The following is a 13,804-nucleotide window of genomic DNA, read 5'->3' on the forward strand; positions in this document are numbered from 1 at the left end:
CATAGGCTCAACATGGTACTAGACCCTACAATCTTATTCACTGAGACTTATGATTGGGCCAAAATCATACAGTATGTTGCATTATTATTATTTTGGATATTATCCACAATCTTCTCAGCTCAAATCCATTGATCTATCTGTGACAATATCATCTTAATATTGCTAGCATTACTATTAATATTCATCAAAGAAGTCAAAAGGATCATTCAACAAAACACATTAGTATAAGCTAAGAACTTCTTGAAGCATAATATAGCACACAAAGCACAGTATAGTTAAGGAAGAAAGTGTCCCTAGAACTTTCATAATCTCATGATTCTTGACTGCAATGAAGAAGTGATATTTTTAATAAAACACCTTTTCAACATAGGCATTCTTCCAATTTGCAATTATTCTGTGCACTCCAATTATGTAAAATGGTATCTAAAGCGTAGGATTATTTGCATATTCTGGAGTCAGAAACACCAGTAATTACTGCTTCCACAATTTGCTTAAAAGTATTGGCAGTAAACCTAATGAAACAGTCTGCTATGGAAAAAAAAACCCTTTCCAGAAAGGAAAGGGGGGAAAAGGAAAAAATATTTTTTTCAAAGAAAGGAAGCAAATTGCTTTTTCTTTTTATGGAGTGATTCCTTTTGCAATCTTTCTGCATTTTGTGCCTCCCAGATGTAATGAGTTTTAGCTTAAGATATGACGGATATTTTTATGGTGATATTTTGGATGATAGGGGAGTGGCAATAAACAATATATCTGAAAGATATTAGCTGGGGAAGGTGGTTTAAAAAAATCTGACTATTTTTGCAATTTGTTTTGTATTCCAAGAATCAGTATATATTTTGTATATTTACTGAAACAAATATAGGTAGGCTGTAGATATATGAAGATTGCTAGTAGTACTATATACTTACTAGAAGATGCATTTGTTCCTTCAGTAGAGGCAGAAATCGTGTCTATGAGTTCTGCAATACACAGAAAGCAACATGGTAATAGAGATGGAAAAATCCTATCCATGAAGTGGGATTTAAAATTTATCTTCCTAGGAAGGTCAAATTCTTTGAGGAAAATGGTTGAAAAAGCAGTTTCGAATAGCAGGGAACTACAAAGAAATTACATGTGGTCCTAATTACATTGGGAATCATTCGTTAAAGCCAAAATTAATCTTAAAAACATTCCTTATTCTTGGCAGAAAACTAGAAGTATTAAGGAAAATGCTTGTAACCACTTGTAAGAGTATGATAGGATATCACTGTATTGAACTGAAGGACCACTATATTATTACATTGATAGTACTAGAAATAAATATAATTTCTGACTAGATTAATTATTCTGGGTCACATAAGAAAATTCAGATGTTTAGATGATTCAACATCTGCAAAGAATTCATGACCAGCACTGCTTTTGGAAAAATATGTAATAAGAGCAAAATACAAAAGAATGAAAGAAGTTTAATGGTGCATGTAATGTTGATAAATTTAAAATAATTAGACTATGGGTATCCGATTCAAAAATGATCCACTGGAATCACCTTTTCAGATTGAATTGCACATCTGAAGTGGAACTTGGATAACAACGCAAACATTTCTTTTATAATGATAATTCAAATTATGTAGAAAAATCTGAATGGATGAAATTAACTTGACAAGTTGACAAAAGTCCAGATCTGATAACCAGCTGAAGAAAAGAGAAATAAAAACAGGAGTGACTGAATTTTCAGTCTGATAAAGCACAGGAAAGGCAAAACAGAGGATCTTTAGGAAATGCAAAAAGTAGTCACATGCCAAAATCCAGTAACATTTCAAAACATGCATTCAGAAGGCCACGTGCTCCGTTCTGGTTTCGGAATGCTACCACTCCAGAACTAGCAGTGTTAAGACAAAAGACTCTCAGAAAAGCTAGAGAGATGCAGCATTCATTATTCTGCTGTGCCACAAAAGTGACATGAACAGAACAAGCAGCAGCATGCAATATGAGCATACAAGACAGCCGTTAGAGTGGAAACTTTCAGACATTGCAAAGAGTAGGTTTTAAAAATTCCAAATGTAGGTAGCCCCACTGTAAATAATGTAGGTCCTCTTTCAAAAACTAATTTCTGTGAAAAGGAAGCTTAAAAAAGTAAATACAATCCAAGATGTGGAACAGAGGGAATATAAAATAGATAAGGAAAAGATCTAAATATAATAGCAGCTCTTTTTAAATAATGTTATTTTGTTAGAGGATGCATGCAAAACTAGAGGAAATGAGAGGCATTAATATTTCATGCCAAAAAAGGAAGTATCTTGTCAAGGAAGACAAAGGAAGGATGAATACCTGGCAAGTTGCAATTGTAATAGGCTGCTATAACTTATAATGTAATGGCATTATAATAAGAAAGGCACTAAATTCCAGTTGAGATTTCAACTCATAAATGTAGATCCAGGATCCAGTTGCATTCCCCTCTCCCCCTTATGATAGGTCTAAACTCTATCCAAAGTATAATGATGCAAAGAAAGGCTAGGGCAAAAAACCCTGAATCTGTAGAATTAACATTAGGTTGGCAAGTTGTACAACTTGACTTACGTGAGGATGCATTTACTCCTTTTGTCAAAACTGGTATCATGCCCGTGGGTTCTGCAAAAAACAAAAGCAGGAATCAGAAGCAGCTATACATGTCAGTGAACTGCCATGTGTGTAAGATGGTGGTCTGATGAAATTACAGGAAGAACAAGAAAAAAAAAGATTATAAGTTTTAATATAATTAAAATTTATTTCTAGTAATCTCACATATAGCTATATCTTAGAAATACTATTCTCAATTATTATTATTTTTTTTTTTACTTTTTGGAAATAGAAAAATTTTGAAAGATGATATAAGAAGTGAATAAGTAGTTCCCTTGGGTGGCATAGACTAAGATCTAGTTAATCTATTATATACCATGCATTGTATAACTGAAAAAAAAACAATTTAGGTGATGATAGCAGATTTAAATAATGTTTTCTTGTGAAAAATAACTTTAATATCTTGATTTCAGAGACTTCTTTCCTCTTTCTGAGCCATGTAGAAGACACATAAAGCTTCATTTGATTTAAGAATTACCTGGGTGTCTTGATGTATAAATAATATAGCTCTAAGGATATTATAGTGTCACACATTAATGTGAAACAAGAATATAGCAGTCAAATGAAATAAGAATGAAAGGACAGTTGTGAAACTGATAATGGAAAAGTTCTGTTGGTTCCATAATTATTAAGCTACAGAATATTGTCAGGTTGGCCTTCTGCTAGTTAATGTTGGTATGAAGCCATTGGTGAAGCTATCAAATAATTTCTAACCATTTTTAATTACTCTTTCTCAGACTTAGATGGGCATATATAAATTCTGCATCTGTCAAGAAAGATTGATTCTTGCAATTTAACGATTTTTTAAATAATTAAATGTTGATTCTTAAATATATATATATTTCTATATCTTTAGGCGAAATCTTGTCAAACTGAAGCACTGTATTTATGCATCTACCATATAGTCAGAAACCCTAATATCCCTTCATCCTTTTTCTCTCGCACAAGGTATGTGGACTGACTGTCTTTTATTCCTCTGGAGTGTGTTCTGTCCCTCCTGGGAATCCAGTCTATTACATTCGATTAGACGACTAGAATCTGCAGGATGAGGGCTAGTAAGAATTCCAAGAAAATGGAACTCAGAGGATGGTGTGCTGGAGTAGGCATTAGTTTGGGAGTAGATAATGGCTTGAGGCTATTCTATGGTATACCTTCAATGGATGCTCAAATAGCCTTAATGACCTGGAATGCTTTTAATCAGTTTGGACTAAATCATCAGCAAACCTGGGACATGAATTTATTCCCATGCCAATTATTGCAATGTGTTCTACATTCTTTATATGATACAATACAATACAATAACAGAGTTGGAAGGGACCTTGGGGGTCTTCTAGTCCAACCCCCTGCCAATATAGGAAACCATTCCAGACAAATGGCTATCCAACATCTTCTTAAAGACCTCCAGTGTTGGGGCATTCACAATTTCTGGAGGCAAACTGTTCCACTGATTAATTGTTCTAACTGTCAGTAAATTTCTCCTCAGTTCTAAGTTGCTTCTCTCCTTGATTAGTTTCCACCCATTGCTTCTTGTCCTACCCTCAGGTGCCTTGGAGAATAGTTTGACTCCCTCTTCTTTGTGGCAACCCCTGAGATATTGGAACATTGATATCACATCTCCCCATGTCCTTCTTTTCATTAAACTAGACATACCCAGTTCCTGCAACTGTTCTTCATATGTTTTAGTCTCTAGTCCCCTAATCATCTTTGTTGCTCTTCTCTGCACTCTTTCTAGAGTCTCCACATCTTTTCTACATCGTGGCAACCAAAACTGAATGCAGTATTCCAAGTGTGGCCTTACCAAGGCATTATAAAGTGGTATTAACACTTCTCATGATCTTAATTCTATCCCTCTGTTTATGTAGCCTAGAACTGTGTTGGCTTTTTTGACAGCTGCTGCACACTGCTGGCTCATATTTAAATGGTTGTCCACTAGGACTCCAAGATCCCTCTCAGAGTTACTACTATTGAGCAAGGTACCAACTATACTGTACCTGTGCATTTCATTTTTCTTGCCTAAATGTAGAACCTTACTCTTTTCACCATTGAATTTCATTTTATTAGATAGTGCCCAATGTTCAAGTTTGCCAAGATCCTTCTGTATCTTAAGCCTGTCTTCTGGCTATTCCTGCCAGCTTGGTGTCATCTGCAAATTTGATGAGTTCCCCATTTATTCCCTCATCCAAATCATTGATGGGGATGTTGAAGAGTACTAGGACTAAAACAGAGCCTTGGGGTACTACACTGCATACTTCCCTCCATTTAGATGCAGTTCCATTGAGGATTACACATTGAGTGTGGTTGAGGAACATCCTTTAAGGATGATGGGAGATTGTCACTGCTATAGAATATTGCTTTAGGAACACAATTTAGAAGCCATCTTTCAAGAGCTTTAAAGGAAAAAAAATACTTGTTATTGCAACCTTATATCTCTTCTTAGCAGAATATCATTACTCTTAGCTGCTTAAGTGGTTATCTTTTTTAATCACAATTTAGGGAAAATCTTTCAGTGGAGTTACAATCTCATAATTAAATTGAAGCACTATCTACGTACTTTACTTTCGACCATCATTTGTCAGCTGTGACCAGGGGGGCATTTGCTCAGGTTCGCCTGATGCGCCAGTTGCGGCCCTACCTGAATAGGGAGGCCCTCACAACAGTCACTCGAGCCCTTGTGATCTCTAGGCTGGAATACTGCAACGTGCTCTACATGGGGCTGCCCTTGAAGAGCATCCGGCGACTTCAGCTAGTCCAGAATGCGGCCGCGCGAGTGATCGTGGGCGCACCACGGTTCGCCCACATAACACCGATCCTCCGTGAGCTGCGCTGGCTACCTGTTGGTCTCCGGGTGCACTTCAAGGTCCTACTTACCACTCACAAAGCGCTCCATGGTAGTGGATCTGGCTATTTGAGAGACCGCCTTCTGCCAATTACCTCCCTGCGTCCCATCAGATCGCACAGGGTAGGCCTCCTCCGAATTCCATCCGCCAGTCAGTGCCGACTGGCGACTACGCGGAGGAGAGCCTTCTCAGTTGCAGCTCCGACGCTATGGAACAATCTCCCCGTGGAGATCCGCACCCTCACCACCGCCCAGGCCTTCCGCACGGCCCTTAAGATCTGGCTATCCCGTCAGGCCTGGGGATAAAAATCTTAGTTCGTCCCCTCCCGAATGATGAATGAATGTTGTGCTCTATTTTTTAATACTATGTACTGTCTTATGCTTTTTGTCTTTGTACCCCCTTTCCCGTGTTTTTGTAAGCCGCCCTGAGTCCCCTCAGGGAAAAGGGCGGCCTATAAATTATAATAAATCTACAAATCTACAAATCTACTTCTTAAAGAAGCAATCTTTTCACTAAATATTAAACGAAGCAGAGATTTCATTCTTATTTTTTCATACACAACACAAACATCCTGATATTTTATCATCATTCAATCCAAACATGTAGGATAATAAAATCTTGTTTTCAGAGGAAGACAAGAAATTAGGATTTCAAAAGAAAATAACTCTTCAGGCCATTATTGTTGACAAGCAGTTCTACAGACCTTGTTTTCTTTTCTCATAGATCTTTAACTTAAAACCAGACTATACTAGGATATATATCATACAGTTCTAAATATCTCTTTAAAATATTTGAAATACTTGATTGCATCAATGTATAAATAAGCACCAAAATGTTGTAATAAATGAATATTAAATATTATTCATACTAGATCTGTATCTTTAGATATTTTATGGAGATTTTCTTCCCAATTAATGTTTAAATATAAATGTATGCACGGTAAACATTATATACAAAAAAAAGTACCCTATGTATATCTCAAGATTGTTCAGCCTTTCCAATATATGATACAAGGTAAGAATGAAAAGATTTTCAAAAACCTTTTCTAATAAGCATTATAGGAAAAGCAATACAGGAAAACTGAGGGGTTTGTTTTGTTTGATCTGGAAGCACAGTAAGAATACCTCCCCCAATTTTTGTAAAGGACTCCTCCGGGATATTTTGAAAAAGAGTGGATGGGAAAGTATGAGAGATGAGAACTAATAGGCCCCAACATATACTTTATGATCCATCACTAAAAAGGAAAGATCATTCAAGCATTGAGCTAATATGAAGATCCACAAAGGCAGAGTATTGCTACTTTAATTAATCAAAGATGTGTTTCTTATAAGATTAGTTTAAATCTTAGCGAACTCACAGTAGCTGACTTACATTTTTATTAGGAATAGCCAAAATGTCACAAAATGGTAGATAATCTTTTGAGATATTCAAGATTCTTCATTGGGGAATTTGTTACCCTGCCCCCCCCTCCAAAATCACCCAAGGTCATATCTAGAATATGTATTAATATCATTAAAATGTTCCAAGTTCTGAGATAGGAAAATTATCACACTGTACTTCCCTTTATGTACAATTGTCCTCCAATCGACGGACTTTTTTGGTCCTGTGGCCGTGGATGTCGTTCCGGGGCATTGAGGAAGGGAGAAGAGCGGAGCAGCTCTCCCTTCATCTTCACACCATCGTTTCTATATCGCACTAGTGCAGTGCTCCGCGAATTTTAATGTATGGTGAGTGCTTGTGGTTATGACTGTGGTTGAATGAATGTACCCACTTTTATCTTTATATTGTTGTATTTGTGTTTTTTAAATCGTTTGTGGGGATTGCCTGACTGTTTGAGTGTGTATGTTTGAGAAGGCTGGGACTATAACCGGGTACCTCCTACACTGAGTGCTTAGCAGAAGTGTTAGGGGGGCCTAGGTTTAATCCCATCCTTAGAATGTATGATTTGAAGGGCCTGCCGGGGAACAGAGCGGCTATGGGGGAGGGTGGAGGACCCATGGACACAGGAGTTGGCCGGAGCATTACGGTCCTAACTGGGAGGGGCAGATATAGCGGGGACTTTAGGGTGAGCCATTACCGGGGAAGGAGGGTTCGCTATGTCACAGAGATTCCCCCTTCTGGCCCTATTAGTCCCACTCCAAGGCCAGATGGCATGAGTAGTCAGGGCCCTGGTCTCAGGCTGCTGTTGCTAAATGCCAGGTCTGTGGTTCACAAGGCTCCCCTCGTCCGGGAATTAATTTTAGACGAGGGGGCAGACCTGGCATGTATTACTGAAACCTGGCTGGGCCCAGAAGGAGGAGTCCCCCTCACTGAGATGTGCCCAGAGGGTTTTCAGGTGCCGCGACCCCAGAGAAGGGGTGTGGGAGTGGCCATTGTTATTCGAGGGTCTCTGGTTCCTCATAGGACCCCTGCTCCTGAGCTTGTCGGGTGTGAGTCCTTATTGGTGAAGTTGGACTTGGGGGTCAAGTGGGCTTGTTGTTAGCATACCTGCCTCCCAACAGCATTGCAACAGCCCTCCCCTCGCTCCTCGAGTCAGTAGCCGAGCTGGCGGTTGAGTTCCCCAAGCTTATGGTGCTGGGGGATTTCAACCTGCCTTCGCTCGGCGAGCACTCTGACGGAGTGCAGGAGTTCATGGCTTCCATGACAGCCATGGGCTTGACCCAAGTAATTCGGGGTTTGACTCACTCAGCGGGGCACACGCTCGACCTCGTATTTCTCTCGGAGCAGTGGAGTTGTGATCTTGGTCTGAGGGGTATTGAGACCTTGCCCCTGTCATGGTCGGACCACTGCCTACTGAGGCTTGACTTTTGGAGGCCAACCCCCCCCACTGTAGGGAGGAGGAACTGATTAGGTGGTTCCACCCCAGGCGCCTTATGGACCCTTTGGGCTTTCAGATGGTGCTTGGTGTTATACCTGATACTCTCGTCCACAGTCCGGCTGAGGCCTTGGTCACTGCTTGGAACTCTGCGGCGGCAGAGGCTCTCAATGGGATTGCGCCTTTATGGCCTATCTGAGGCAGCGGATCCAGGAGGGCTCCTTGGTTCACTGAGGAACTCCGGGAGATGAAGCGCCAAAAGAGACGCCTGGAGCGCTGCTGGAGGTCCAGTAAATCCGAGTCAGACCGAGCACGGTTAAAAACTTGCATCAGAGCCTACCTTCTGGCAATTCGGACTTCAAAAAATACATACATTGCCACTGTGATTGCATCCGCTGAGTCACGCCCAGCCGTCTTGTTCAGGATAGCCCCCTCCCTCCTGAAAGGGAGGGATGCGGGCAATCTTTTACAGGGCAGAGCTGAGGAGTTTGTCCAATTTCTCGCGGATAAAGTTGCTCGGCTTCGGGCAAACCTGGACTCCAATTGCGCAGAGCCAGCCGAGGTACCGGGGCAAGGTCTTGAATGACATCTTTGGATTGACTTTCAGTCTGTTACTCCTGAGGAAGTGGACAAGGCCATCGGAGCAGTGAGTGCCTCCACGTGTGTACTGGACTCGTGCCCCTCCTGGCTGGTCATGAACAGCAAGGAGGTGACACGGAGCTGGATCCAGGTAATAGTTACCGCCTCCCTCCAGGAGGGGTTCTTTCCACCCCCCTAAAGGCGGTGGTGGTGAGACCCCTCTTGAAAAGGCCGTCTTTGGATCCAGCCATTTTAAATAACTATCGTCCAGTCTCCAACCTCCCCTTTGTTGGGAAGACTGTAGAGAAAGTGGTGGCCTCTCAGCTCCGGCGGTCCTTGGATGAAACCGATTATCTAGACTCCTTTCAGTCTGGATTCAGGCCTGGCTACAGCACAGAAACTGCTTTGGTCGCACTGACCGATGATCTCTGGAGAGCCAGAGACACAGGCCATGCCTCCGTCCTGGTGCTCCTTGACCTCTCAGCAGCCTTCGATACCATCGACCATGGTATCCTTCTGCGACGGTTGCGAGAGGTGGGGATGGGAGGCACCGTTCTTCGGTCAGGTCGCAGTCAGTGTTGGTTGGAGGGCAGAGGTTGACCCCTAGGCCTCTTAAGTGTGGGGTGCCACAGGGTTCGGTCCCGTCCCCCTCCTGTTTAACATCTACATGAAGCCGCTGGGTGAGATCATTCGGCGGCACAGGATAAAATATCACCAGTACACGGACGATACTCAGCTGTATCTGTCCGCCCCGTGCCAACTCAGTGAAGTGGTTGACGTGATGTGTCAGTGCCTGGATGCTGTCAGGGTCTGGATGGGGGTAAACAAACTTGCTCTCAATCCTGACAAGACCGAGTGGCTTGTGTTTTTCCCTCCCAATAATTGGCCATGTATTCCAACTCTCAGGCTGGGGGGTGAAATTATACGCCCCTCAGACAGGGTTCGCAATTTGGGAGTCCTCCTGGATCCACAGCTGACTTTAGATCACCATTTGTCGGCTGTGACCAGGGGGGCATTTGCCCAGGTTTGCCTGGTGCACCAATTGCGTCCCTACCTGAACCGGGAGGCTCTCACAACAGTCACTCATGCCCTTGTGACCTCAAGACTGGACTACTGCAATGCGCTCCACATGGGGCAGCCCTTGAAGAGTGTTCGGAGACTTCAGCTTGTCCAGAATGCAGCCACGAGAGCGATTGTGGGTGTGCCTCGGCACATCCACGTTACACGTATCCTTCGCAAGCTGCACTGGTTGCCTATTGGTCTCCGGATACGCTTCAAGGTGCTAGTCAACACTTATAAAGCCTTACATGGTATTGGACCTGGGTACTTGAGAGACCGCCTCCTGCCGGTTACCTCCCAAAGACCCATTGGATCCCACAGACTAGGCCTCCTCCGAATTCCATCTGCCGGCCAATGCCGGCTGTCAACTACAGAGGAGGGCCTTCTTTGTGGCTGCTCTGGCCCTCTGGAATGATCTCCCACTGGAGATTCGGACCCTCACCACCCTTCAGGCTTTCCGTAAAGCCGTTAAGACCTGGCTGTTCCAGCAGGCCTGGGGCTGTTGAGTTCCATCCCCACTCAAACTGGTGTGCTTGTTGTGACCTTTTAAATTGGTTTTGTATTGTTGTTGGTTTTTGTTGCCTTCCATTTTGTATTGTCCCCCCCCTTCCCTTTGGTTTTGTTAGCCGCCCTGTGTCCCTCGGGAACAGGGCGGCATACAAGTTGAATAAAACCTCAAACCTCAAACCTATAGTTGGAAAAAAATAAGCTTTTGGCATCATACAGGAAAATGGGAATGAGATAAACAGAAAACAGGAAGAAATTACTTGAAGTGTGCTGCTTGTTTTATTGTTTGCCAAAAGGCAAATGGCAGATGGTAGTAACATTTCTGAAAGGAACTGTAGTTGCCATCTAAACATTTGCCAAACTTTAGAAAATATGAAGTCACTGTCCTATTTAATCTCTTTATTAAGAGTAATGACATATTTCTAAAAAAACCAATGTTTCAATATTTCAATGAAAATCTATATACCTCCCTGAAAATAAGAAATATTCCTCCATATTTCTTCTCCTCCTCCAGATACAATGGTAAGTAGTAGGAATGTACATATATTTTTGTCCATAAAAAGATGAAAATGAAAACATAAACATATTCTGAAAGACTTAATCATTGCCTGAAAGTTAAGCACAATCCATGGAGACCATACATGTAGCTGGTCAAGAGGGATGAAAAAGAGAAAAATAGTACTTTGTTCATACTGGAAATTCAGAAGTTTGGCTCCTGAAAACATAACAGCCCTCTGTCTGTTCAAATCCTCAAGTAGCGGATGGTTCCTGTTATTTGCTGTTTATGAATTCTAATGCATTTATTAATTTCAAATGACGATCAGCAGTTTTTTTTTAAGCCAAACAACCTGTCAAACCATTTAAAACAAAAATGTGTGAAGAAAACAATTTGAAAAATTACAATATAATTTACACAAGTGAGATAACAACAATTCAGGCATCTGAATCATTAGGATGAGGGCATCATTACAGTATATAATGAATTTCTAAGGTTTTCCTTAGCATTGAAATAAAGTTTATATGTGGCAACAGGTGTGATAGAAATCATGGCATTATTTCTATTGCCTTCCTGTCAATATATTTTTCTCCCAAGCAGTTTAGGAGAGACAATGCGCTTTCCAAGGGTATGCCCATTAGCACAAATTCATGATCACATTTATGAAATCTTAATATTGGAAGGAAGAAAGAAGCATCCAACTAAATGTAACAGAAGTCCATTGAAAATAAAGAAACATCTGGGGAAAGGTCATATTTCTCTCTATTCTCTCCATAAAATATAAACGGCTGGGCATGTATGTGTACGACAGGCAGGATTTCTTTTTTTAAAACAAAACCCTAATTTTTTGAAAGTCTAAATAAAATATTCTGTTGTATTTGACATACCTACCTGAAAATTGTTAGAATATTCATAACTGGGAGAGACATGATAACAAGGTCAGCCAATGAATAGGCATGTCAACAGATCAGCCAATGGGAGCTAAAATAGATTGGAGCCTGGGTGTCATTTAGCCCTGCAGTTCTATGCTGTGCTGAGAATTTAAACTAGTCTTGTCTGTATTAAGCTCTGTGCTGGAAATGAAACTATGTCTCCTCTGAACTCTGAGATGAAACTAACTGTTCTCTCCTGCTTGTGTTCTGCTTGTAACTTCTACCATGTTGAAAGAATCTACTATAGGTATTGTACATGTATTCATCTGTTATTATGTATATAAAGAAGTTAATGAATCCAGCTGAATCAGTTATCTGTGTGTGCTTTCTGGACTTGATTTTTTTCTGCAACAAACTCTGAAAAAAATGTTGTTTTTTATTTTTACAAAATATTATCAGTTACCTTTCATTAGGGCATAAGACACTTAACATTCCACAAAGCTCACACAAGAAGGTGAAGGCAAAAGTAGTTTGCAAAAAGAGATTTGCATACAGTAAATGTAACCAATTCCTTCTGTTTGCTATTTATATCCTTCTCGTGGAGAAATTCCACACATCTTTTCTGACCTCAATTACACTTTCCCTAAGGAGAACTTCATTTTCAGAGTAAAGCAACATGGAAAAAATGCTCAAATAATTTAAAGATAGCCTTAAAATACAAAACGTGGTATTTGATTTGTTTTAATAATTGGTTTTTACATTATTCTATTATTTGGGATTGACTGAGGCAGCAAAACCAGATCTTTAGTCAAAAATATAACCATTAATGAGAGAAGAAAACATGGTTAATGAAAATTGTTTACGAATGTGTATTCAGCCTTTTAAAATTGAAACAAAACATTGGTGTCAGGATTGCTACAGAGAAGAACTAAAAGGCAAACACATTTGATGGTGAACAAGAGTAAAATGCCTTGCCACTTCTGCAGGAAAATGAAATTGATTGAATCATGCATTTTATTAGTAGGGCTTGATGACTAGTGTCTGTTAGTAGAAATGTTTTGAAGGGGGACAAAGAATCAGAGGGCATGAGAGAGCAGCATTGAATGAGACAGCAATATTGCATGGAAAAGTTGTTGCAAAGGAAGCAAAGACAATGGGTTTGAGTTGCTTCCTTAATTGTTATAACAATTCTTCTGGAATGAATTCCAGGTGACTGAGTGAGGAAAAATAAGTCCCATTCAAAACCTAGTCTTGCATAAATATGCGAATGTCTTCAACCAATGTCATATCAGCTTAATAGCATAAAATCACAGAATCAAACAGTGGGAAGGCATCTAAGAAATCAAGTCAACCTCTGCACATTGCAGAATTCTCTACACCATCCCGGACAGGTAACTATCTAGCCTCTGAGAATCCCTACTTGAAGGAAAAGAAACTACTCCATCCAATAATTGCTCCACTAATTGACAGCTCTCACTGTCAAGAAGTTCTTTTTAAGGTCTAATCTGCATCTATATCCTTGAAATTGCATCCTATTAGTCTTACCCCTTTGGAACAAATGAAATTAAGTATTCAGTTTATTGATGTCCATTTAAAATGGAGGTGTGCAGGACTCAATATATTACTCCAAATGGACCAGAATATAAACATTCCACAATGTGAACTCTTTGCTCCTCTCAATGTTCCTCAAGATGTTATTAGGATTCTGTACACTGCCAATAACATTGTTGGGACCTTTGACCTTGAGATCCATTAAGTACACCCAAGTCCTTCTCAGATGTGCTGCTCTTTAGCCATTTTTTCTCCATTTTATACATGCTTCTTTTAGTTCTCTTATCTAAATGCATGACTTTAGATTTCTTTCTGTTTCCATCCATTATTCTAATGTCTTTTTTATCTCCCCTTCCATATATTAGCCATTCCTTTTAGTTTTGCATTGTCTGCAGATTTGGTGTTTCCTCACTGGTCTTGCCCATATTATTTATAACAATGTTGAACAGTGGCAAGGTCAAGCCCTGTGATATTCCACTCAAAATATCTCTCA

At 40.5% G+C, this 13,804-nt stretch overlaps 1 protein-coding gene across 4 annotated transcripts in view; it reads right to left on the reverse strand.

The window, feature by feature from the left end:
- Window positions 1-13,804, reverse strand: part of NRG1 (neuregulin 1) — a 162,685-nt gene that overhangs the window by 94,514 nt on the left and 54,367 nt on the right. For 2 of the 4 annotated variants that reach the window (XM_032214214.1, XM_032214215.1), the window contains exons 4-5: window positions 2,557-2,607; window positions 909-959 (exon numbers count right to left, since the gene is read on the reverse strand). The exons of 1 other annotated variant lie outside the window; for it this stretch is intronic. In XM_032214214.1, the coding sequence (XP_032070105.1) occupies window positions 909-959; window positions 2,557-2,607 (102 nt within the window). The remainder of the gene's footprint in view (window positions 1-908; window positions 960-2,556; window positions 2,608-13,804) is intronic. One more of the 4 variants, XM_032214216.1, reaches the window with a different exon arrangement.

This window comes from Thamnophis elegans, chromosome 3, assembly GCF_009769535.1.
Source record: "Thamnophis elegans isolate rThaEle1 chromosome 3, rThaEle1.pri, whole genome shotgun sequence".
In the NCBI taxonomy this organism is placed as follows: domain Eukaryota; kingdom Metazoa; phylum Chordata; class Lepidosauria; order Squamata; family Colubridae; genus Thamnophis; species Thamnophis elegans.